Consider the following 22,784-nt stretch of genomic DNA (forward strand, 5'->3'; position numbering starts at 1 on the left):
GGCCTCAGAAGGTTATCCGTCTCCCCTGCCAATCCTGGAGACATATTTAGACGGGACCAGGTGGGGGCCGAGGGGTGCCAACCTCAGGGGCAGCTCCGGTTCCCTCCCCGCCCCCTGCTCCTATTCCTCCTCTGACCCTTTTTCTCTTGGCTCTGTCGGCAGTTTCTCCAGGGCCGGCAGGGTCCTCTGTCCACTGCTCTGGGCCATTCCCCACCCCACCCCCACTGTGAGCCCCCAACTCAGGATTTGGGACCCAGGGGCCCCTCCCTACCCCAGCTGACCTCTTCTAGACGAGACGCGCTGACCCAGACCCCACTACCTCCATGAGCACTGCAGACAGGATGGGGGCCAGAGCTGTGCCCGGCCTGCGGCTGGCACTGCTGTTCCTGCTGGTGCTGGGGACACCCAAGTCAGGGGTGCAGGGGGAGGAAGGGCTCGACTTCCCTGAGTATGATGGCGTGGACCGTGTGGTCAATGTCAACGCAAAGAACTACAAGAACGTGTTCAAGAAGTACGAGGTGCTGGCGCTGCTCTACCACGAACCCCCTGAGGACGACAAGGCCTCACAAAGACAGTTTGAGATGGAGGAGCTGATCCTGGAGGTGAGTGATGGGGTCTGCAGGCTGGGAGAGCAGGCTCAGCCCCTCTCTGCACCCCTCCCTCCTACAACGCCACATGGATCTTTGAGGGTGGGGTTGGGGGGAAAGGCAATGCAGCAGGATCCTGCTTCCACTAACAGGACACAAGTGGCATATGACCTTGGCCAAAAGAGAGAGGGATTCAGGAACCCCAAAGTACACCCGTAGCCAGGCAATGGTAGCAAAGAGGGGAGCTGCAGGGAGAATCTCTCCTCCATGCTAGCGGAGGCTGGAAGTACTAGGTTTGGCTAGGACTGGGGTGACCTTGGGGGCACCCCAAAGGGGGTGCAAAAAAGGAAAAGAGACTTTCTTCATGGGAAGGAGAGGAATTGCCGTGCATCCCCAAATCTACTGTCCTAGCCAGAACGTGCCCGTTCTCTACACACTTTAGGGGCTGCACTCCAAAGAGTTCCAAACGGTATAAATAGAAATGTCAATGACATTTTATTTGCATGGCATTGTTTAGTTGCTAAGTTGTGTCTGACTCTTTTGTGAGCCCATGGACTGTAGCCCAGCAGCCTCCTCTGTCCATAGGATTTCCCAGGCAAGATACTGGAGTAGGTTGTCATTTCCTTCTCCAGAGGACCTTCCCGACCCAGGGATGGAACCCACATCTCCTGCTTGGCAGGCAGATTCTTTACCACTGAGCCATCTGAGAAGGCTGCATGTCAGTGATTTCATAGCTAAAGGTGTAATGGAGCCCACCATGCCTCCCACTGGCCTCTCAGGCCCCTCTCTCCTCCCCCATCCCATCTGCCCCTACTGGATCAAGCTGGGCACGTGGACTGGAAAATTTTTGTGTTTGGAGGCGGCTTCACCAGGCCTTCCCCAAATTGTCTTTGTGGGAAGACTCTCCTCACCCGCTAGCTGACCTCAGGCATAAAGGAGAGAGGGCCTATTGTTACAAGAAAAAAGCCCGTGTTTATAAATGATTGGAGACTTGGTCACACAGCCCTCCTGGAGCCGGGATGTGTTGGAGTCTCCTTGTCCAAGCTGCTGCAGCTCCTCCTCTAGCTTGACAGCACAGAGGCCCCAGCCTGCCCAGAGCTTGGAGTATTTCAGGGCAAGACACCAGGATTGCAGGCTCTCAGTTCTGTGTGCCCCTGCCGCATGCTGGAACCTGCCATCTGATTAATGAGCTGAGTATTTTTATCCTGAGTGCTCAGCATCCCTGGCCATCCACCTGCCAACCGTCTCCCTGCCCTGTCCTCCTGAGAATCTGAGCACAGACTCGGGCACTCAGATGGGTAAAGGTGGGGGGTAAAGCTGCAAACTGTGCCCCATGCAGAGTGCATCAGGGTCGAGAGCCTGGCAGGAGGGGGTGGGGTGGGCGGGGCCAGGGCCAGGGGCCTAGGGCTGACACTCCATAGCCTAAGGACAGGCTGAAGTAGTCAGTGAAAAGCAAAGTCCCACTCCATTGAGGAAAGCTGGGCCTACTTCACCTGTAGTCTCTCTGTCGGTCTCTTTGCCTCTGAGGGTAGCCAGTGTTTGCCCCAGTGATCTCTGCTCTCAGCTCCCCATCTCTCCCCGCTCCTCAGCAACATGAACAGACCCCATCACTACCCTCTTTCTCTCCAAAATTCTCCCCATTGGGAGTCACTCAGAAGAATCCAAGGGACGCAGAACATCACCCCCACACTGAGTATGGCCTTTGTATGGAGGACAGGGCTCAGCTCTGAAGGAGGAAAGGGCCTCAGGCATTCTGAAGATCCCTCAGCACCCTTAAGGAACCCATAAGCACATGAACAGTGCCTTCAAGTTCAACATAATAAGCACACTGTAAACGAGCAATGGGCTTCCCAGGCAACTCAACGGTAAAGAATCCACCTGCCAATTAATCTCCAATTAAAATAAATAAATTTATATTAAAAAATAATAAAAATAAAAAAATAAAAAGAATCCACCTGCCAAGCAGCAGATGCAGATTTGATCCCTGGGTGGGGAAGATCCTCTGGAGAAAAAAATGGCAACCCACTCCAGTATTCTTGCCTGGGAAATCCCATGGACAGAGGAGCCTCATGGGCCACAGTCCATGGGGTCCTAGAGTCAGACATGATTTAGCGCCTAAACAACAATAAATGAGCAATAAATGTTCAAGGATTAAATTTGAACCAAGGACCAAAAAAAATGAGGGGGTGGTGCGGGTAGAAGGGAAAGGAGAGATATCCTGGATCCTGGAACAGCGTCAAGGTCTCATAGTCCCAGAATCCCAAATGGCCCAACTCGAAAGAATGAGATGGGAACTCGTGGTTATTAAGACTTTCAGGGGCTGATTTTAACCCTAACTCTCCCTTCAGTTAGCAGCCCAAGTGCTAGAAGACAAGGGTGTTGGCTTCGGGATGGTGGACTCTGAGAAGGACGCGGCTGTAGCCAAGAAGCTAGGTAAGGGTAGGAGCAGGAAGCGGAAGGTGGCAAGTGAGGGAAGGCTGAAAGTTGCAGGGGTATGGCTGGGGGTTCCAGGCTCTCCGTTATTCCTTACAAAGAACCATGCTCAAATCTCAGAGAGAAGCGGGGCTGGCCTTTTTTGTACATATCTAAAAAACAGGGCTAGGTGCTGGAGGAAAGGGGGAATCAGGGAACACAAGTGCGGCTAGAGAGGCCTCCTGCAATCTCCGCTTCCAACCCCTCCCCCACCCGCAGAGCTGCGGGCCGGATGTTACAGCACCAGCCGCCAGGGGGCAGCACAGGCTGGAGACGGGACTCCGGATGTGGATGGGGGAGGGGTGGTCAGTAATGAAGTCATCCGGGCAGTAATAGCAAAAGGTTAAAGGGCCCGGGCTGGGAATTAGTAACCAGAGTTCTCAGAGGCGGTAAAAGGAATATTTGTCCTTGGTTATGGCAGATAGAGAAAGGGAGACATCTTGCTAGAGTCTGTATCTCCCTTTGGCCTCCCCCGCCTCTGACCTCTTTCTCTCTGGAGAGCCCCTGGGGCCAGACTAGCCACCTAGGCTAAATCCAGGGGGTTGGGCCTCAGGGATATACGGGCTAAGAGGCAGTGGAGGTGAGCAGGGCTGGGGGCAGGCGAGGTGAAGGACGGGAGAGAGGGTCCAGTGGGATTATGGAATGGGCTGTGGCCCTGGATTTGGACGCTCGGATCTGTGGGAAGGCTGGAATCACGGCCCACCTCTGGCTCCCTCCCTAGGACTGACTGAAGAAGACAGCATTTATGTTTTCAAGGGGGATGAAGTCATTGAGTACGATGGCGAGTTTTCTGCTGACACCCTGGTGGAGTTTCTGCTTGATGTGAGGACCTCTTGGACCTAATGGCCTTGCTTAAAGACCTCATGCCCGTCGGACCAACTCCAGCCTCACACACAAACACACACACAAAGGCAACAGAGAGCCCTTCCTCCCCACCAGAGAGCCCCTTTCTCCCTGATCCCTCTCCCTGTCTCTGCCACTGAGTTCAGAGACTCACTCTCATTCATTCAATGTCCTTGCTCTTCCAGGTCCTTGAGGACCCTGTGGAATTGATTGAGGGTGACCGAGAGCTGCAGGCATTTGAGAATATTGAAGATGATAACAAACTCATTGGCTACTTCAAGAACAAAGACTCAGAGCGTGGGTAACCACCCTCAGACTCCACTGTCCCCCCTGCCCCCCACTTCATCTGCCCTCCTCCTTCTCCACTGGCTCAGACCCCTGCCCCCTCACCCCTCTTGCCGGGGTGGGTCCAGCGACTGCTCTGATCCCCCTGCACTCTGCAAGTTTCCCAGACAGGCACCAAGGCATTTCCCTTCCCCGCCCCTCACCACTGTATCTCCTCTCGGAAAGCTAGAGGGAGTGGGTCTCAGAATGAACCCATTTGCCAAAGAACTGGGGAGACAGAGCGGAGGCGGAGGTGGTTCCCTGGCAGACCCTGGTTGCCCCAGAGACTGACTCTGCATTCCCTCCTCAGATTACAAAGCCTACGAGGACGCCGCGGAGGAGTTCCACCCCTACATCCCCTTCTTCGCCACCTTTGACAGCAAGGTTCTCCTCCCTGCGGCGCCCTGAGTCTCCCTCACTCCTGTCAGCTGCCCTCCAGAGCCCCCTCTCAGAATCGATGGGGGCACCTCCTCCCTCATTATACACCAGTATTCCCCACCCCTCCCCACCCCGGCTTCCCCCACTCCACAGATTTCAGAGGCTCTAACCCAGCCCTCTCAGGCTCAGCCGAAGCCCAGAGAAGTTGAGACACGTGTGCAGTGTCACAATGGCAGTGACGAGGGCCCAGGTTGTCTGACTCCCCGTTTGATACCGGCTCCCCCGCCCGCCCCCGTAACACTCTCCACTAATACTGCTTCTCCCCTGACCGCATGTCCCCTGGTCCAATCCCCCATCCCCTTCCCCAAAAGGTGGCAAAGAAGCTGACCCTAAAGCTGAATGAAATTGATTTCTACGAGGCCTTCATGGAGGAGCCTGTGACCATCCCAGACAAGCCCAACAGCGAAGAGGAGATCGTCAACTTTGTGGAGGCACACAAAAGGTGGGCATGGGGACAAGCCCCTGAGCAGGGTGGGCTCCTCCTCAGGAGCACGTCTGGGAGATGGGCTGGGGGAAAGGCAGTTGACCAGGAGCCTGGTCTGCCCTGGAGACAAATACCTCTCTGGGGACCAGTGCTCCCTGGCGCACTGATGGTTTTGCACCTAGCCAGAGCCTTACACACAGAAGGTGCCCCATAAACCTGTATAGTTCACTGTGATGTGGCCTGAGACCAGCGTTGAGTGCCTGTGGTCTGCTGGGAACACTGAAGTGCTCTCTTTCTTATTCTATTTAATCCTTTAACAACCTCAGTTAGAGAGAGTCCACAAGGAGTGTCAGAACAGGGATCCTAAGCCAGGTCTGACACACTGCCTACAGCAGTGGTTCTCAACAGGGCTGGAGGGAGTGGTGACGTAGGGGGACGATTCCGTCCTCCAGGGGATATTTGGCAATGTCTACAGACACTTTCGGTTGGAGAGAGAGCTACTGGTGTTTAGTGGGTGGAGACCAGAGATGCTGCTTACTATCCCGAAGTGCACAGGACAGCCCTCCCACAACAAAGAATTATCCGGCCCCAAATGTCAAATGCTGAGAAATCCTGCCCTACACTCACGCATTCTCTTCCTGCACAGTACTCCACAGCTGGGAACACCCATTTATCACTGTGAACACTACTTGCTCTCACTCTCCCCCACTAGAGTATGGTTTTCTCCCTCAGGGCAGGAGTATGTTGGCCTCGTTGGATTCTGTCTCCACAGCACCTAGCACAGCTTTAGAACATCTCCAGCACTCAATTTGTGAATGAATGAATGAGCATCCAGATGTCCAGTTCTTTCTCCCAAAAGTCTCTTTTCCAGTCCCCTTGCCCACCCTCTGCTCTCCCACCTGCTTCAACCATGCAATGATCTGGGCCTGGTGCCCAGAGCTTAGTCTTTTCCAGATGGCTTGGTTCTGGGCTACAAGCTGTCTGTGCCCTAGGTGTGACCCTGTGGCAGCCTCTGCTCACAGGGATCCGCTGGAGCCAAGGGTGTCCTTCTCGCCCGCTGAGTAGTGCCCTTCTCTCTCTTCTAGATCAACCCTGAGGAAGCTGAAGCCTGAGAGTATGTATGAGACTTGGGTGAGTGCCCCTGGATGGGGCCAGGCCCTGGGCGAGCATGGGAAAATTCAAGTCCTGGGAACTAGTCCTGCTGTTCCTCATGTCTTGCTTGTAGGAAAGACAGTGCACCAGCCAAGGTTGAGGGTTTCTGTTCTGAAGAACGTGTCAGGAGCTGGGGGACACACATAACTTGTTGACGATGCCAGAGGAGGAGCCCTAAGCTCTGGGGCTGAAGGGTTTGCTCAAGGAGTGTGGGTGACAGGAACATTCCTGCTTCAGAAGCTAGACTGCCACAAGACTCAGGTCCAAGATCTAGGGTCTGTTCTGGGCTCACTAACTTCAGGGAGTATAGCTAAGGTCTTCCTCCCCACACCCTTCAACAGGAGGACGATCTGGATGGAATCCATATTGTGGCCTTTGCAGAGGAAGCTGATCCTGGTGAGGAAGGAATACTGGGTTGGATGTGGGAGGCAGGGGCACTGGTGAGAGGGGGAGATGGGGTACTAATTGGAGCGTAGGCTTTTAACACGCAAGATGTGTTTTCTCAGAGCACAGTTTACAAGCTAGACATGTGGAGCTATGGGAGGCGGGAACAGAGAGCTGGACTCCAGTTCCCTCTGTGCCCCGTCACACCCTTATCACCTGTGTTCCCTCCAAGATGGCTATGAGTTCTTAGAGATACTCAAGTCCGTGGCCCAAGATAACACAGACAATCCTGATCTGAGCATCATCTGGATCGACCCTGATGACTTCCCCCTGGTAAGAAACGTCACTGGGCACTGCTGTCCTCGGCAGGGCCTTAGTCTGGGGCATGTCCTGAGGGGGTCTGTTTCAGAGTCCCTGCTCCCATCTCCCAGTGGAGGACCCTACTGCATGCTCAGGGCCACTAAGGGCATCCTCAGAAAGAGGACACAGGGCGGGGCGCGTGGAACAACAGGATTCCCAGCGCAGAGGCTGAGCAGCTAGCTCAGGTGTCCAGGGGCACCTTTCTCTTTCTAGAGAAATCCAGAGTTTGGGGGAGCAGGGGGCACATTAACCCTGCACGTGGGTGTACATAATCACAGAATCAACACACAGAGACTCCATGTCTCAGGGCGTGGCTCTGTTACCAGCCGAATCCCCAACACCTAAAACATTCTTTGTTGAAAAGAGAACTAGATAAACAAACAGAAGTGTGAGGACCGATGGCAGTCACTGATTATAACTACCTTAGAGATGCAGGAACTGAGGGCCAGGGAGAAGTGACTTGCCCTGACTCACAAAGTCAATCAGTAGCAGATCCAGGATCAGAGCAGGCTTCCTATCTATCAGTAGTTTTCTTCAGAAGGAAGTGGCCAGTGTTCCCAGCTGACGCTCCTGATACTCTCCTTTTGGTATATCTACTCTTTCTGAACTGCTTAGTTCTACCGATTCCCTTCAGGGACTGTAGCTAGACCCACCGTCCACCCCCCACAGGCTCACAGTGTCCTCTGTCTCCCCATTGCTGGCCCTCACACGCACCCTCCTGGACTCAGGTATTCCTAGTCTCCATTAAGTTTTACCGTATGTGGTCTCTCCACAGCTGGTTCCATACTGGGAGAAGACATTTAACATCGACTTGTCAGCCCCACAAATAGGAGTCGTCAATGTTACTGACGTGAGTTTCCTTCAATCATCCCTGGCTGACTTCCACCTCTGCTTCCCAGCATAGCTAGTTCTCTGCTTTGCTAACAAGGAATTGAGGGCCCTTCCCAGAGGAATCAGACCGGCCCAGTCTAATGGCTGGAAAGAGGGAAAGATTCCTGCCCTGAATACACTCCTGCTTCTATCTGTTGGAATTTGGCTGCTCGTCCTTCAAAGCCCAGTTCAAATCCTCTCTTCTCCATGAAGTCTTTCCAGATCTCCCATTTGGAATCATTTTCTTCCTCCCAGAGCCCATTTGGCATCGAGAACATGACTTTTATACAGCTATTATGTATCATGTGTGTCTCTTCCAGTAGTCTTTGAGCTTTTAGAAGGCAGAAATCTTCTCTTTCACATACATATAAAGAATAAATCATTTAAATCTAAAAAATTTAAATACACTGGAGTTCTGGGAGTGAAAATTATGAGATGTTATTTCCAAACTGATGGAAAAGTTACAGGAAAAGGTCAAAAAGAAGGAAAATGAGTATCAGGCCTGGGAAAAGGCAAGTCGGATTTTATGGCTTGAGAGTCCAGAGATCTCTGAGGATGATGCCAGAACTACAAAGTCTGGAATGCTAGAGATTTTGACTTTATTTTCCAGACCATGAAGAGTCACCAGTGGTTTTGCATCAAGGGCATGATAGAGAGGTCTGTTTTGTGAAGCTCAACACAGCAAGAGCTTGTTAAGAAAGACCAAAGGGAGAAGGTCTATTTGCTGACCAGCTGTTCTTTCTACTCCCACTGTCACTGTTCCAACCTAGACCTTCATCTGGACAGTTCTCCTGCCCAGGGACAGATGCAGAGAAGGGGACAGAGGATGTACAGAGGCCAGAGAGTGGGAGGACAGGTCTGGAGACCTGAGTCAGGCTTAGTTCTGATCCCTGGTCTGTGCCATGTCCTAGGCGGACAGCGTATGGATGGAAATGGATGATGAGGAGGACCTGCCCTCTGCCGAGGAGCTGGAGGACTGGCTGGAGGACGTGCTGGAGGGCGAGATCAACACAGAGGACGACGACGAAGACGATGATGACGACTAGTTGCCGTGGCAGCCGTCTCCCGGCCCCACCCGCTCTCCTCCTGCTCCCCTCTCCTTCCCTGAGCTCCTCCAGGGACACTAGGTCGTCCTCTGCCATGGGGCTTGTTGGGGTCTATACGCTAGGTGCTGAGATTTCCCGACACACCAGCTCAGCTGTCTTCTCTGGCTTCTGTTTCCTGTCCCACTGCGTCCCTGTATCAATTGTTTCTTCCGTCACTCCCTTCATGCTTCCTTGTGACTCCCTCCTTGCCATATCCATGGGTCCCCATCTCTTCTGTTCCCCCCACCTGAGCAACTCCTCCTTACTCTCTCAAGTCCTCTGTCCTTCTGATTGTCCTATCCCTGGCCAGAGGGATGGGAGAGTACTGTGTTTGGGGCTGAACTTTAGCAATCTCTTGTTGATGTATTTGGGTCAAATGAGACCTCAATAAAGGATCTGGGGCAACATTAGCAAGTGTCTGCTGATGAGGTCTCACCCCTACGGCAGGAGGAAGGCAGCTAGAGGGTGGGGGATTTAGGTGTGGGTACCTTCTTAGGGGACTGTGATCACAAGGGGGTGGGGCTCTTCCCTCCAGACAGTTATCCCAGAGAAGCTTGGGTTATTTATCTGCTGCAAGTCAACAACGCTTTGCTGAACACATGGTGTTCCTCTAGCACCACTGTCAGGCTCTGGGAGAACAGAGAGTGCCGAGCCTGTCCCTGCTCTCCGGCTGATTAGTCTCACTGGGAAGTCAAGACAAGCACACTAAACAATTGAAGAAAAATACAAAGCAATATATAATTAAGTGATTATGTGCCACTTGATAGCATCCTCCCTTGCAGCTCTTATTTGAACAGCAAGATTGAGCCCAAATAACACTTCCTCGGTTAGGCCTTCCCAGAGGTGGCCCTTCCTGCAGCTCCCTTCTCTGGGTTCCCACCACACTCTCTCCATCCACCTCCTGCCACCTGTATTCTAGTGTCTGTCCTTCCCACCAGACTGTGAGCCCTTGAAGGAAGGAAGGACCCCAGGCTTCTTCTCTGTGTCTACAGGGTTTGGTACACAAGAAGTCCTTAGTAAATGTTTTTTGAAAGAAGGAACAAATGGATAGAAAAGACTCGAAAAAGAGAGATGAGAATAGGTTTTGATGGCTTCATAACGGAAATGAGTATTTTCTAGGTCTTAAATGAAGAGTGGAATTTGATTGGGGCAAAGGAGTTGGGGAGGAGACATTTCAAGTGGTGAAAACATCAAAAGCACTGGCAGAATGTATGTGCCATGCTAGGGGTATAGAGAGGAGACCACATAGACAAGAAGAGTTCAAATGGTGGCTGTGAGGTTGGTGTGCATCCAGGCCTAGGTCACAGAGGTGTCCTGTGAGCTAGGGAGGAAGAACAACATGTAATCTGGCAGTGATGAGCAGGATGGATGGGGGAAGGAAGCTGATGGAGATACCAGAGGAAGGGAGTCCAGCTCTTATCAGACTGTTACAGTAATCAAGTAGAGTTAGGAGAACGTGGGCTGGAGCAGTGGTCAAGGGAATACAAAGGAGACCTTTTAGTTTGTACAACGGGGACTCCCCCAGACCTGGGGGCCCACTGGCAATCCTGGCAGGAAGGACCCACATTCTCTCCAGCACAGGCCCAGGCTGGGGTAAGTGTAATGGAGTCAGGAGTTGGCATGAAGGACAAGCAACTGAACAAGCCCCTAACTAACAGATGTTACAGTTTTCATAGCCTGAGTATAAAGACATTGCTGGACAACTTAAGAGGATGTCTGAGCATGGATGAATGAGACCTAAGGTGAGAGAACTTTTCACCCTCCACAGACAAATCCAGAAGTCTTCCTGGAGATGGTGGCAGAAGCATAAAGTAGAAACCACTTATTCATCCAACTTGTACCCATCTAATAAATGTTTAATACATGGTATGGGCACTAGGCCATACAAAAACATTGCAGAACCTACTCTCTAGCACAGGTCAGTGGAAAGCCCCGGACTAAACGATAGCTCCCATGTTTTAAGCATCCATCCGTGCCAGTCACTAGGGACTTACCATTTCTAAATCTCACCAGAACCCTGTGAGACAGACATCAGTGTTCCCATCTTACCCACAAGGACACAGGCTCTGAGGCATAACCTGCCCAAGAGAGGAGCAGAGCCAGCATGAAGCCTGAGTCCCCTTACCTGGCTGCCTCTGAAAGATCTGGATCTTTCACTGACTGTAGGCAAGTCATTCAGTTTTTCTGAGTCTCAGAGGTGGGTCAACAAAACAGGTTTGGCCCTACAACTCAGAACAAAGGAGACATATGCAAAAGCATGTTAGAATATGTTGCTGTCACAGGGGCAGGGACAGGGCACCCTGGGGAGAGGATGCCATAGCAGAGAGAGGCCCAGAGCAGCCAGCCGGAGCCTCTTCTAGGGGAAGTGTAGTCTCACGAAAGGAGGAGCTCACCTGCGGCTTCCTGAGGGGTCCCCTGCTGGAACCCAGGTGAAGGAACCGAAGCTGGTACTGAGGTGAAGCCGGGGCATTCCCGGGGGTGACACAGACACTGATGGGGCTCAGACCTCATCAGCAGGCTCTGCCAGAGTTGAGGAGAGACCCTTTAGGCTGGAGAGGAAAACAGAGGCTTTTCTACTTCTTCCTTCCCGCTTGCAGTCTGCCTGAGAATCTGAGGGAGGAAAGTCCCTAGGGTGGAGGGAAGTGAGAGTGGCTGCTGGGCCTGGGCAGAGGGGTAAAGCAAAGAGACAGAGGGAAGCACGGCTCTGCAAGTCGTCTATATTTGCATGCTGAGCTCATTGCTGCTCTTTTTCTCCTCAGAAAATAAAATTACATCATGATGCAGGGGGGGAGGGGGAAGGCTGGAGGGTGGTAATTTGGGAAAGGTGAGAGGAACACAGGGGGCGGCCGGCATCATCCTGGCGAGAGAAGATCTGTAACTCCAGGACAGGCGAAGAAAGCCCCCACCTTGCTTCTGGACTCCACTCCTCCCCCCTCTCCCTCCTTCAAGGTGGATAAATCTGAGTGGTCATTTACTACGGCTCCCCTGACCCATAAAGGGAAGAAAAAGGTTTTTTTCAAACACGGAGTCAAGCAGCTAAAAGGATCCAGAGGCCAAAGGCCTTCCAAACTCAAACTTACTCTTTGCTGTCCAGGGTCCCAGCCACTGTGGTCACCGAAAGGTCGTAAGGGGAGGTGTGTGTTCCTTTGGGAAGAATTAAATCTGAGAATGGGGGGGGGGGGTTGGCTGTTTGGGGGAAGAAGCAGCGTCACTAGTCCAGTCCTCCCTTACATCTGCCCCCATCCCGAGTCTTCCAGAACCCCAGCCCCCTCCTGCCTCCCCTCCCCCTCTCCCGCCCCTCCCCGCCCCCCGCCCCTCCCCGGCTCTGACATCACGGGCCGGCCGGGTGGGGTGAGGCGGCGCCGGGCTCGGGCTCAGGCTCCGCGGGCGGAAGAGGCGGCGGCGGCGGCGGCAGAAGCGGCGGCGGCGGCGGCGGCGGGAGCCGAGGAGGAGGCTCCGGACGCTGCTCAGGAACCGGGGACGCCAGAGTGCCCGCTCCCTGAGCGCTCAGCCCCGGAGGCGGTGAGAGGGCCGCGAGGGGACGTGTCGCGGGGAGGGGCAGATCTGGGGTCTGGGCTTGGAGGGGCGTCGATCCGGGACGCCTGGGGACAGATGCGGAGCGTGGGGGCCCCGGACGGGTTCGCTCCGTGTCAGGCCCCACGGGCTCCGTCTCTGTCGGTGTGCTGGAGCGCTGAGTGCGTGCTGGAGGCTGCGTGGCTCCGGCCGCCCGTTCCACGGTGAACGGCAGTTTGGGAGTCGGACCGGGGCCTGGGGATTGGGATGCAGCCTGCTTCCCGCCCAGCCGGCTCGGCTGGGCCAGCTCCCGCCCCTCCCTCCCCTTCTCTGGCTTCGGACTCGCCTCGGCTGGCGGTCTCCTTGCCCAGCCCTGCCTCAGTTCCGCCAGCAGCCGCCCCTACTCCGAGGGCTTAAATTCGGCAGCTGGCACCACGTGCCTGCATCCAGTCTCTGCACCTGGGGAAGAGGTGGGATTGTCGAAGGCTAGTCCAGAGGGAAGGAGTCGGGAACTGGGGGGTGTAGAGGAGTGAAGTAGCTAACGTAAAACCTATTCATTTCATATAATCCGTGTCAAAATTGTCAGGGACACACACACACCTACAAGAGACACGCCAACACACACGGTGACACACAGCCATGTGACTCTTACACACATCAACTGCACACAGCAAATCACAAACAGCCCTGCACTTGGGCATCCAAGCCCCCACCTCATCCCCACTGCCTCCCTTGTGTGAGTCTCCTGGAAGAGTATCAGTCTAACAGGACAGCTGAAGTCCACCCTGATTTTCTGGGTATTTTCTCCCAGCCTTAGGCTTCGGATTGCCCCTCTTTAAAACAATGAAAAAAAAAAAAATGGTAGAAAATCCTGGTCACATTCCAGGACAGGGAGACAGGATCTTGAGGGTGAGTGAGGCTGCTACTTTGAAACTGAGTGAGGGTAGGGGCTGCTGATGGCCTCTCTTGCTGGGTCCAGTTGGAGCTTAGGGTGCTGGGAGTGGCTGGCTTCTGGGCTTCTGAGTGGCCAAGGGATGGAGGAGGGGGTGGAAGAAAGGGAGAGGGAGAAAAAGAAGAAATGAGTATGAGTCAGCCAAGGATGGAGCCCAAATCAGGGAGAGAGAATGAGGGGAATGTGTGTGACAGGCAGAGAGAGGTACACAGGGACGGAGATACAGTCAGGGAACAGGGAGAGGAAGGAAGTGAGAGTCAGAGATGGTCAGAAGAGTAGGGACAGTGCTGGGGAATGGACTACAGAGGCTCAGAAATTACGGAGGATGAAAGCAGGATGGTGGTGAGACCACTGGGAGTTAGGGGAAACATGCTGAATATGTATGTTTTGTTTCCCTGTGTGTCTGGCCTCCAGGCTGTCAGAGCGATTAGCTTTAATTGCTCTTCCCTTTGTGGTTAAACACTCCATTGGGGAAATTGCCAGAGATGCCCTAGGCTGCTGGCTGCCCTGGTTGCCTACTTCCTCACTTCCCTGACACCTGTGCCCATCATGTGTGCATGTATTGTCATGCACGTATAGGACCAGAGTTACACCCTGCATGCCATCCCCTCACTCTCTTAACAGCGTCACCCACTGTGCAGTGGTAGACATCACTAACCTGTGTGCAGACTTATTTTCTTTATAGCAGGGACACTCACTCCTTCCTAGTATAGCTATAATAGTACAGTAGCTCTGTGTATTAAAATGAGGACACCAAGTCACAGAACCCAGGAGTACTAAGGTATTCTCGGCTACCACCAGGTAGGATAGGATGAAAGCCCATTTAAAGACCAGGGACAGAGGTAATAGATGAGGAAGAGAGAGAGATGGGAGAGAAATACAAGTAGGAAGAGATAGAACCAGATGATTAGAGAATGGTGCAGCCCCACGCCCTCTCCCCTGCCCTGCCTGGTGTCTCCTCTCGCTCTCATCTTGGGCCCAGTCTTTCTTCTCTCAGACTGAGGGCTAGAAGCTTCGCCCCTGTCTCTGTGCTCAGGCGTAGCCCATTTTGCTTCTTGCACTGAACATTTGGAGGTCCAGGTGCCCTACCTCACCCCCTCATTCCCAGGCTGGCTCTGGAGTCCTAGAGTCCTCTTCTTCCTACTTTATAGATATAGATGCATCCTCTGTACCCCACAAAAGTTTGAATAGAAGCTAAGGGGAACAGTTGTGTATGACTGTAAAGGGATAATTAGGGATGGACTACAGGACTGCTTGAATTTGGGGCCCAGATCAAACTTAACCGGGCACTTGCCCACCCCATCCCTCTGCTTTGCTGTGAGTACCACCCTCTCAAGCCCAGGCAGTAAGACTGACAGACCTGAGTGCCTACAGGCCCCCTTCTGCCTGCTGCAGGGATCTCCAGGTCCTTGCAGCTTCCCTCAGCTTAGGCAGCTGCAGCAGATGTGAGGGAGGGAGGGGTAGCAGCTCCTAATCCTAAGGCTTCTTAAATTTACTGAGGATTTGGAACCAAATGCTAGGGAGTGGGGATAATCATGAGTTAATGTCCAAATGCATAGAAATTCTTGGGGTGCTGCCACCTCCTCCACAGGAGGTTACCCCAGTTTGCCAGACTTCTCCAAGTGCCCCCAGGGCCTGCCTCTCCCTCCCCAGTGCCCATGGAGCACCCACCTCTCATGTTCCCAACCACTGCCATCCTAGAAGGTCAGAATATAACCCTTACCTCTTGCCCCTCTCCCTCAGCATCCTCAGTTGGTTTGACTTTTGTCAGGGCCCCACCTGCAGCCAGCTCAGGAGGAGAGGGAGGCAGGAAGGAAGGTGTGAGGAAGCGGTGAGCAGAGCGCAGAATGATCTGGGAGGGAAGGGGACTGACTTCCTGGCAGCCTCAGCTCCGGTTCCCGGTTCCTGCCTGAGTATCCTGTCCCAAGAATGGCCTCCACCCAGGCCGCCTGGTGTTCCTGGGCAGCCTCTGCCCTGTTCCAGAGATCAGGAGGACTTTCTGAGCTATGGGGACAGGAGAATCTTTATAGGCCCTATGGAATTCTGAATCTTGGGTGAGAAAAGCAACATGGAAAGTAAAGGAGCCAAGCTTCTGCCAAGCCGCACCCATCATGGCCAGACTACAGCTGAATAATGGTTGACCAGGGAGACTTGAGAACCAAGTAAGGAAACTCCCCCCACAATTCCCTGCTGTTGCACCTGCTGCCACACCCAGGCCTGGGCAGATGGCCGTCTCCAGGGAGGCAGGCCACCAGGCTGCCTTTCCCAGCTCCCTCATGGGGCCTTTCCCCTATCCTTTCTGTCTCTTCTTACTCACCATTCCCCACATCCCTACCATCCAGTGGTGTCATTGTCCTGACAACTGGGGTGGGGGGGCCAGAACTGAGGTTGCCATGGTAACCGCTGAGCTCAGGCTGCAGCCTTCTCATTGTGGACTCTGTGCTCCCTGTCCCCTTTGCCGCCGCCGCAGGATTCCTCATTTGCAGCCTCAGTCTCTCCCTCTCCCAACGCCAGTTTGCTTCCTCCATACTGTAGGCCCCCTCTTACCCTTCCTCTTTTCTCTGGATGTAAGCTTGTGATTATCTGCCTGCTTTCACATACTCTCAGCTGGTCAGACACACACACACTAGACCACATACACTCAGAACGACTCATCCAATGTTGGCACATACACATCCGTTACCAGAACATGCACACACACCCACAGACAGCAGCACCGCCGCCTCCCTGCGCCTGTGCCCACACTCAGAGCAGCACCCACACAGGGTTCTGGCGCACACACCTTCCCACCCCAGTTCTCTTAGGGGCCTGCTTGCATCCATTCCACTCTCACAGAAAGGTCCTACCCACCGCCCCCAGGCTTAATACACATTAATCCCTTCCCACCTACCTCCCCTGTAAGTCTGTGTTTGATTCAGAGTCCTAAATCTTAACTCCTCCCAGGAGCTATACACACACACACACACACCCCTCCCTCCCAGGAGCTACACACACACACACACACACACACACTCCCTCCTCCCTCCCAGGAGCTACACACACACACCCCCACACACCCCTTTCCCTCCCAGGAGCTACACACACACACACACACCTCCCTCCCAGGAGCTACACACACACACACACACCTCCCTCCCAGGAGCTACACACACACACACACACCTCCCTCCCAGGAGCTACACACACACACACACACCTCCCTCCCAGGAGCTACACACACACACACTCTCTACCTCCCAGGAGCTACACACACACACACTCCCTCCTCCCACAGTATGTCTCATTTACAAACTTCTTCGATGTGAAAGCAGGGCGCCTTGATCCTAAAGTCTGTCCCATTTTCTAGCTGAGGGCTTGGTCCCAGAGGCTCCTCGGTGGGGGCAGTCTTCTTGAGGGCCTCCCTCCCACGCTGCCCTTTTCCTTTCTGCTCTTTTCTTACCCCCCTTCATTATTATCCCCGTCTCTGAACCCTGTCCCCATCATTCGCCTGTCTCTGTACCCCACCTCCTGTCCTTGGATTATCAGTGCAGGGGGCGGGGGCTGAGCTCGAGCCTGCTGCTGTGACCTAGATTTCAGGGCGGAGACGGTCCTGGTGCTGACAGTCGGAGAGCACTGTTCCTGGCCCAGCCTGGCAGGGCCACCGCTGGGCCCTTCTGTCTGGCTGCACCTGGGTGTGCAAGTGAGCATGCATGTAAGTGCCTGCTTCTCGTGGGGGTCATGCTGGCCCTGCCGCCTGGCTTATTGTGTGTTTGTGTCACGGTGCCTGCCGCCAAGGGAGGCTTGTTTGTTCTGGTCCAAGCAGGGGGCTGGGAATGGGGCCTTCTGGGTCCACACCCCTTACTATATAGTGGCCATGCTTCTCCGCCTCAGTGTTCCTCCATATAAACAGAAATAAGGAAAATGGGGTGTGTCAGCCAGCCCCTTTCTGCAGTATTCCTAGCCCATTCTTGGAGAGATTTGTGGGCAGTTTCGTACAAGGTCGTCTCCCTCCTTGCTCCACCCCTTGGTCTAGCTACAGAGTGTTTACGGCATAACTTATTTTTGTAAATGCTTTACTTTTCTAATTATAAAAGAAATATAGTCCTGGGGGGAAAAAGCCCCTTTTTAAAAACCTACCACTAGAGTTGTATATTTTATCAAATCCAGAAAGTTCATTCTAAGGTCTGACTTTTTTTCTGTCTTAGCCATAGTCCCTATGTTAGTGGAAGGAGGGTCTTTGATGTCCTCTCCCTTTTCACCCAAGAATCATGCAAGGGGCATGGGATGAAGGCCTAAATGAGATCTAGCCTTCCCAGCTTTGGGGAGGTCATGTGGAAGGTAGTGCCAGCAGGATGTTGATGGAAGCAGAAGTGGCAGCCCCCTTCCTGCCAGACTTTCCCAAAGCAGCATCTGAACCCCTTCCCCCTGCCACCCAGCCAGCCTGAGAACTGGGCAGGGGGCCAGAGCCAGCCGCTTGGTATTCTTGGGCGTGGGGGCTGTAGGCATAGCACAAAGGCTAGGAGAGAGGGTTGTGTGGAGGCCTGGCAACCATCAAGGGAGAAAATGGGCTCTACAAAGGTGGGGCTGTGGCCCATTGCTTTACCCTCCCCACCCCCACCCCAATGACTGAATACAGGGCTGAGCATGGAGGGGCCAGGGGACCATTAGACCAGGCAACTAGGCATCTATCCAAAAATGAGTCACTAGTGGGGTAGTGGGGAGTTGAACTGAGGGACCCCATTTGCTTCTGGAAAAGAATGGGAGCTAGAACATGAGCCACCCCGCCCACCCCAGCCCCTTCTTTTTAGCTTCTTACTGCCACAGCAAGCCTTTCCCTGGTAGTTGTTTCGGAGTATTTTGTTTTGTTTTTTGACAGGGGGAGGGGTTGCAGGTGGGTGGGGCGATCTGGGTGAGAAAGTCAGAAGCAGGTTGCTATGGTAACCGCCTCCTCAGTCAGGGAGCTGTTGCCAGGGTTACTGTTACAGGGAGGAAAAGGAAGAAAAAGAGATGGTGGGAGAAGGAGGTGTGATTTTTCACTCTAGACTCGAGCCTGGTCCCTAGCTTTCCAGTTACTTCCTGTCTGCTCTTGTCTCCCTTGGGTCTTCGTTTACTCCTTCCAGCCCTGGCCTCCCCAGTCTGAGTTCAGGGCACATGCCTGGCAGGGCTGAGGAAGTGGGCAGTGCCAGTGAGTGAACCAGATCCTGAAGCTCAAGTTCAGCGTCCTGTCTCCTTGTTCCCCCAACTCCAGTCATGGCCGAGTACGGGACCCTCCTCCAGGACCTGACCAACAACATTACCCTTGAAGATCTGGAGCAGCTCAAGTCAGCCTGCAAGGAGGACATCCCCAGTGAGAAGAGTGAGGAGATCACTACTGGCAGTGCCTGGTTTAGCTTCCTGGAGAGCCACAACAAGCTGGACAAAGGTGGGGGAGGGGCCACAGGCGTCTGACCGCCAGCCTCTCAGGCTCAGGTCATGCAGCAAGTAGAAATCAGACCTCCTGTACAAAGACCTCCTCTCTGAGAAGGCAGGGTGAGAGGAATGCTCTAGGAGAGGAGACCGGCTCTAGGGCAGTGGTCTTTACATTCTTCATGGTTCCCTTGTCAGTAAAAATATTAATTCAGCAGATGTTACTCAGATCCTATTATCACATATATAATAGAACATTAGAAGTCCAAAGTGATAAAAATTTAAAACCACAAGTTCTATCATTTCCTTGTCTACTTTTAGAGACCACTGCCCTGGAAAGGGCTTTGGGGAGGAACTCGTATTTAAGATGGCCCTGAAGGGCAAGGGGGATTTCAAAGGTAGGATCCAAAGGAAGACCTGCTAGGCAGAGGGACACAGTATGTTTAGAAGTGGCTGGAAAGGTGAGTTGAGACGGGGCTGTGGAGGGCCTTGAGTGATGCAGCATTTGATAGGTGAGGTGAACGACCTGAGGGCCCTTTCGGAGAGATGAACCTGTAGCATGGAATATAGGGAGGCTGAAGGAGGACATGCTGCGCTCAGCGGACTACGGCAGTAGAGGGGAGGAGCCAGGCAAGAAGGCCTTGGCAGTCTCCTAGAGCTGGCCAACTCACAGGCACCATCCCTCTGGTCGTGTCCATACCTTCTTGTTCACAGTTACCCTTCTCACTGGGCCCAGAATCTCCCCCAGGTTGTCTCAGATCCCACCCTTTCAGTCCCACTTGGGCTGCGAGGAAATTCTGATGCATATTGTGGTTCTGTCGCTAAGTCACGTCCTCTGTCCATGGGATTTCCCAGGCAAGAATACTGCAGGGGGTGGCCATTTCCTTCTCCGGGATCTTCCAAGTCCAGGGATCGAACCTGAGTCTCCTGCATTGGCAGGCGGATTCTTTACCACTGAGCCACCAGTGAAGCCCCCGTTCTGATGCTTACTTGGAGGAAAAAAGGAAGAGGGACAGGGCAGATGATGGGTATTTGGAAGGCCACTTCATTTTCTCTGCTCCCCTCCCCTCCCATGTGGAACCTGGTGTTTCACCTACATCTCACATTCTAAGTCTGTAATCTTGAGACTTAACTGATCAATGACCTGTCCTTCCTGGGAACAGTCCTCTGGCTTTCTGTTCCTGGCTTAGTCACCCCTCGTCCTCCAGGGAGGCCTCCCTCTTCCGGGGGAGCGCCCAGTCTCCGTTCTTGAAGCCCAGTCCAGTAGTGTAGGGGAAGCCGACAGCTACAGTCTGGCTCTGACCCTGTCTCCTGCCTTCCTCTAGACAACCTCTCTTATATCGAGCACATCTTTGAGATCTCCCGCCGTCCTGACCTCCTCACTATGGTGGTTGACTACAGAACCCGTGTTCTGAAGATCTCTGAGGAAGATGAGCTGGACACCAAGCTAACCCGTATCCCCAGTGCCAAGAAGTACAAAGGTAAGAGGCCATGCCTTTCATGCGCAGCTCTGCCCCTCCCACGGACTACCCGTGGGATACTTGAATTTTGGGAGGACAGAGGCTCTGTTGGCCTACCTGCTGTCTCCCATGACTTCTGTCCCTGGACATGTCCCTTTTTGCCCTCAGACATTATCCGGCAGCCCTCTGAGGAAGAGATCATCAAATTGGCTCCTCCACCGAAGAAAGCCTGAGCAAGGGGGAGGAAGAGGAGGAAGGTTGGACCTTCATCAGACTACTCTTTCCCCATCCTCCAGGGGAGGGGCAAGGGCAGCCCTCCCCCATCTACCCACTTACTAACCCGGTCCTAACCCCTTACTGTGCGCGTGTGTGTGCGTGTGCGCACGCTCTGGCTGTCTGTCTACATGTCTAGCTCATCTAGTTCCTCCTCCTTGTGAGGGGATGGGGGTCAGGGGCTGGGGGTGGTGGTGGGGCTCAGGTTCCCCACTCTAGGGGGAGTTGAGGGCTATTTCTATGCAAATAGAAATAGACACATTCTCTTACTTCCCTTTCCTCCACTCTTCCCCCACCTCCAAGTGTGGAAACAGAAAGGACCCGTCTTTTCCTACATTGAGGAGGCAAGGCAAGAGTGAGGCATGGGAGAGCTGGGTGAATCTAATGAAAAGCAGTGAGAGGGAAAATGAAGAGGCCACCCAACCCCCACCTGGAAGGGGCAAAGAGAAGCAAGGGGCAAAGAAGCCAGAGTTTGTGTTTGTACCCCAATGCTGGACTGGCTGAGGAGCCCTGTCTCCGACTGTTCCTCAGGTTAGAGGGCCTAGGCACCAGCAGGTCCCCTTTTGCTCCCCTTTCATAGGCCTAGGGTGGGTATGAGCCAGGGACCTGAAGAGAGACATCACTGGATCCTTCCCTGGCCCCAAAGTTCAAATCCCATGGAGAACCCAGCACTAGATTCCACCCCCATCCCCCACTTTTGGAGAGACTATGCTGGGAACATGCCCCCACCACTGAGCCTGAGGGGATGAAGGCAGAGAGGAGTTCTCTTTTCTACTCGTTTATTCCTACTCAGACTGTTGCACACACTAACCTTGGGAGTTCCTAGAATAGAAATCCTTAGGTTTTAATTCCAGCCCTGTTTCCACCTACAGAGTCCCAACGTGGTTATTGCAGGCAAAGTTCCCTCTCTCCGTGGTCTAGAAGCCCCTCCCCCAAGGTAGAAAGAAGGGAAGAAGCTAACTACAGTGTTTTCGTTGCACTGATCCCCAATTCAGTCTAGGAGGGGGCTTGGTAACCCCTCTCCCTCAATATCCTGGCACCTTGGGCTTGTGAACACCTCCTAGCCAAATCACTAGAGTACAGTGACCCCAGCCTCCTGCCTGTCCCAAGTGAGCCCTCCCCACCCTGACCGTGCTAACTGTGTGTACATATATATTCTACATATATGTATATTAAACCCGCACTGCCATGTGTACCCTTTTTCTGTGGTGTCTAGCATTAACTTATTGTCAAGGCCCGGGGTGGGGGTGGAAGGAGAATGCCACACTGAAGGGAGTGGCAGAGTCAAATTGCTATATAGTCGAAAAAGAAAACTTTTCTAAACTTTAATTTCACATGTAATCTCAAGAGACTATTTAAGTGAGGTGGGGAGCTTTTGGGATGTTGGGAACAAAACTTCAGTGGGAGGGAAGGGCTGGCTGTTGGAGAGGGAAGAAGCCAGACTGGCTGGAGAGCACCCTCTACCAGCCCAGCCCAGCCCAGCCCAGCCTGTCCCCTCTGGCCACTGCTGCGGACACCTGCCTTAAAACATACACCTCGAGTACTCCACAGTTTTGCCTTAAAGGACCATCCCAAGTTTCCTCAGCCCTGTCTGGCTTTCTCCCTCAAGGAGAGAGAGATACTTGTAGAATTGGGAGGTGGAAAATGAGCATGAATTGTCCTTCCAAGCCAGGATATGTTATGTGCGATAGTCTGAGGAAGAGAGAGAGAGAGAGGGAATAAAGAGGCTCTTCAAAGCGAGGCTTCCTTTGAAGAGAGGAGAGGATGAGATGAGAGAAGGGAGACAGGGTTCATTTTCACCAGAGTGTAGTAAATTTCTCTGTAAGGCAAAATAATCTAAAAAGACTAACCTGCCCCCCCACCCGCATACTGCTGTGAGATTGCCCCATTCTCTGCTCCTGTCTGCAGTGTGCGCAGCCTTGTTCTAACCCTGGAATAAAGGTGATTGATTGTACTGTACCTAACTGATTTTAGAATTTCTGTGAATGACCAAGATTTTGGAGACTTTGGATGACTGGGAAGGGAGGGAGAGCAAAATTTACCCCCAAATCGTTAACTGCAGCCTGGAACAGAGGTCAGGAAAAATACCCCTAAATAGTATCACTCCCTTCCCTCATCTTCTAAGTTATCACTGAACTGTGAGGCCTATTTCACTTATACAGTCTCCAACTGGAGCCCAACTGCTGGAAACACGGATATACCAAGCTAGACTTCCTAAAATTGTAATAAAACTAAGGTCAGGCACCATACTGAAAGGAGCAA

At 53.3% G+C, this 22,784-nt stretch overlaps 2 protein-coding genes and 1 long non-coding RNA gene across 5 annotated transcripts in view; 2 read left to right on the forward strand and 1 right to left on the reverse strand.

Annotated features, from left to right (window-relative positions):
- The window catches only part of LOC102185883, a 42,809-nt gene extending 30,601 nt beyond the window's left edge, over positions 1–12,208 (reverse strand). For all 3 annotated transcript variants that reach the window (XR_001917882.1, XR_001917881.1, XR_309845.3), the window contains exons 1-3: positions 12,020–12,208; positions 11,333–11,488; positions 11,065–11,161 (exon numbers count right to left, since the gene is read on the reverse strand). This is a non-coding gene — a long non-coding RNA (uncharacterized LOC102185883). The remainder of the gene's footprint in view (positions 1–11,064; positions 11,162–11,332; positions 11,489–12,019) is intronic.
- CASQ1 (calsequestrin 1) lies at positions 6–9,349 on the forward strand. The gene is made up of 11 exons (XM_005677230.2): positions 6–602; positions 2,936–3,020; positions 3,781–3,881; positions 4,088–4,199; positions 4,537–4,610; positions 4,976–5,106; positions 6,174–6,219; positions 6,582–6,636; positions 6,857–6,957; positions 7,760–7,834; positions 8,766–9,349. The coding sequence occupies exons 1-11, from the start codon at positions 324–326 to the stop codon at positions 8,898–8,900; spliced, it is 1,194 nt and encodes a 397-aa protein (XP_005677287.1). The 5' UTR covers positions 6–323; the 3' UTR covers positions 8,901–9,349.
- PEA15 (phosphoprotein enriched in astrocytes 15) lies at positions 12,299–22,481 on the forward strand. Its single transcript, XM_018046375.1, has 4 exons — positions 12,299–12,461; positions 18,632–18,805; positions 20,115–20,270; positions 20,418–22,481. The coding sequence occupies exons 2-4, from the start codon at positions 18,634–18,636 to the stop codon at positions 20,480–20,482; spliced, it is 393 nt and encodes a 130-aa protein (XP_017901864.1). The 5' UTR covers positions 12,299–12,461; positions 18,632–18,633; the 3' UTR covers positions 20,483–22,481.

The sequence above is a fragment of the Capra hircus genome, chromosome 3 (genome assembly GCF_001704415.2).
Source record: "Capra hircus breed San Clemente chromosome 3, ASM170441v1, whole genome shotgun sequence".
NCBI lineage: Eukaryota > Metazoa > Chordata > Mammalia > Artiodactyla > Bovidae > Capra > Capra hircus.

Coding starts and splice junctions, on each gene's coding strand:
- CASQ1 (XM_005677230.2), top strand. CDS start 324: ATGAGCACTGCAGACAGGATGGGGGCCAGAGCTGTGCCCGGCCTGCGG. Junction 4,611..4,975: donor TCGCCACCTTTGACAGCAAG/GTTCTCCTCCCT, acceptor CTTCCCCAAAAG/GTGGCAAAGAAGCTGACCCT. Junction 5,107..6,173: donor TTTGTGGAGGCACACAAAAG/GTGGGCATGGGG, acceptor TCTCTCTTCTAG/ATCAACCCTGAGGAAGCTGA.
- PEA15 (XM_018046375.1), top strand. CDS start 18,634: ATGGCCGAGTACGGGACCCTCCTCCAGGACCTGACCAACAACATTACC. Junction 18,806..20,114: donor CCACAACAAGCTGGACAAAG/GTGGGGGAGGGG, acceptor GCCTTCCTCTAG/ACAACCTCTCTTATATCGAG. Junction 20,271..20,417: donor CAGTGCCAAGAAGTACAAAG/GTAAGAGGCCAT, acceptor TTTTGCCCTCAG/ACATTATCCGGCAGCCCTCT.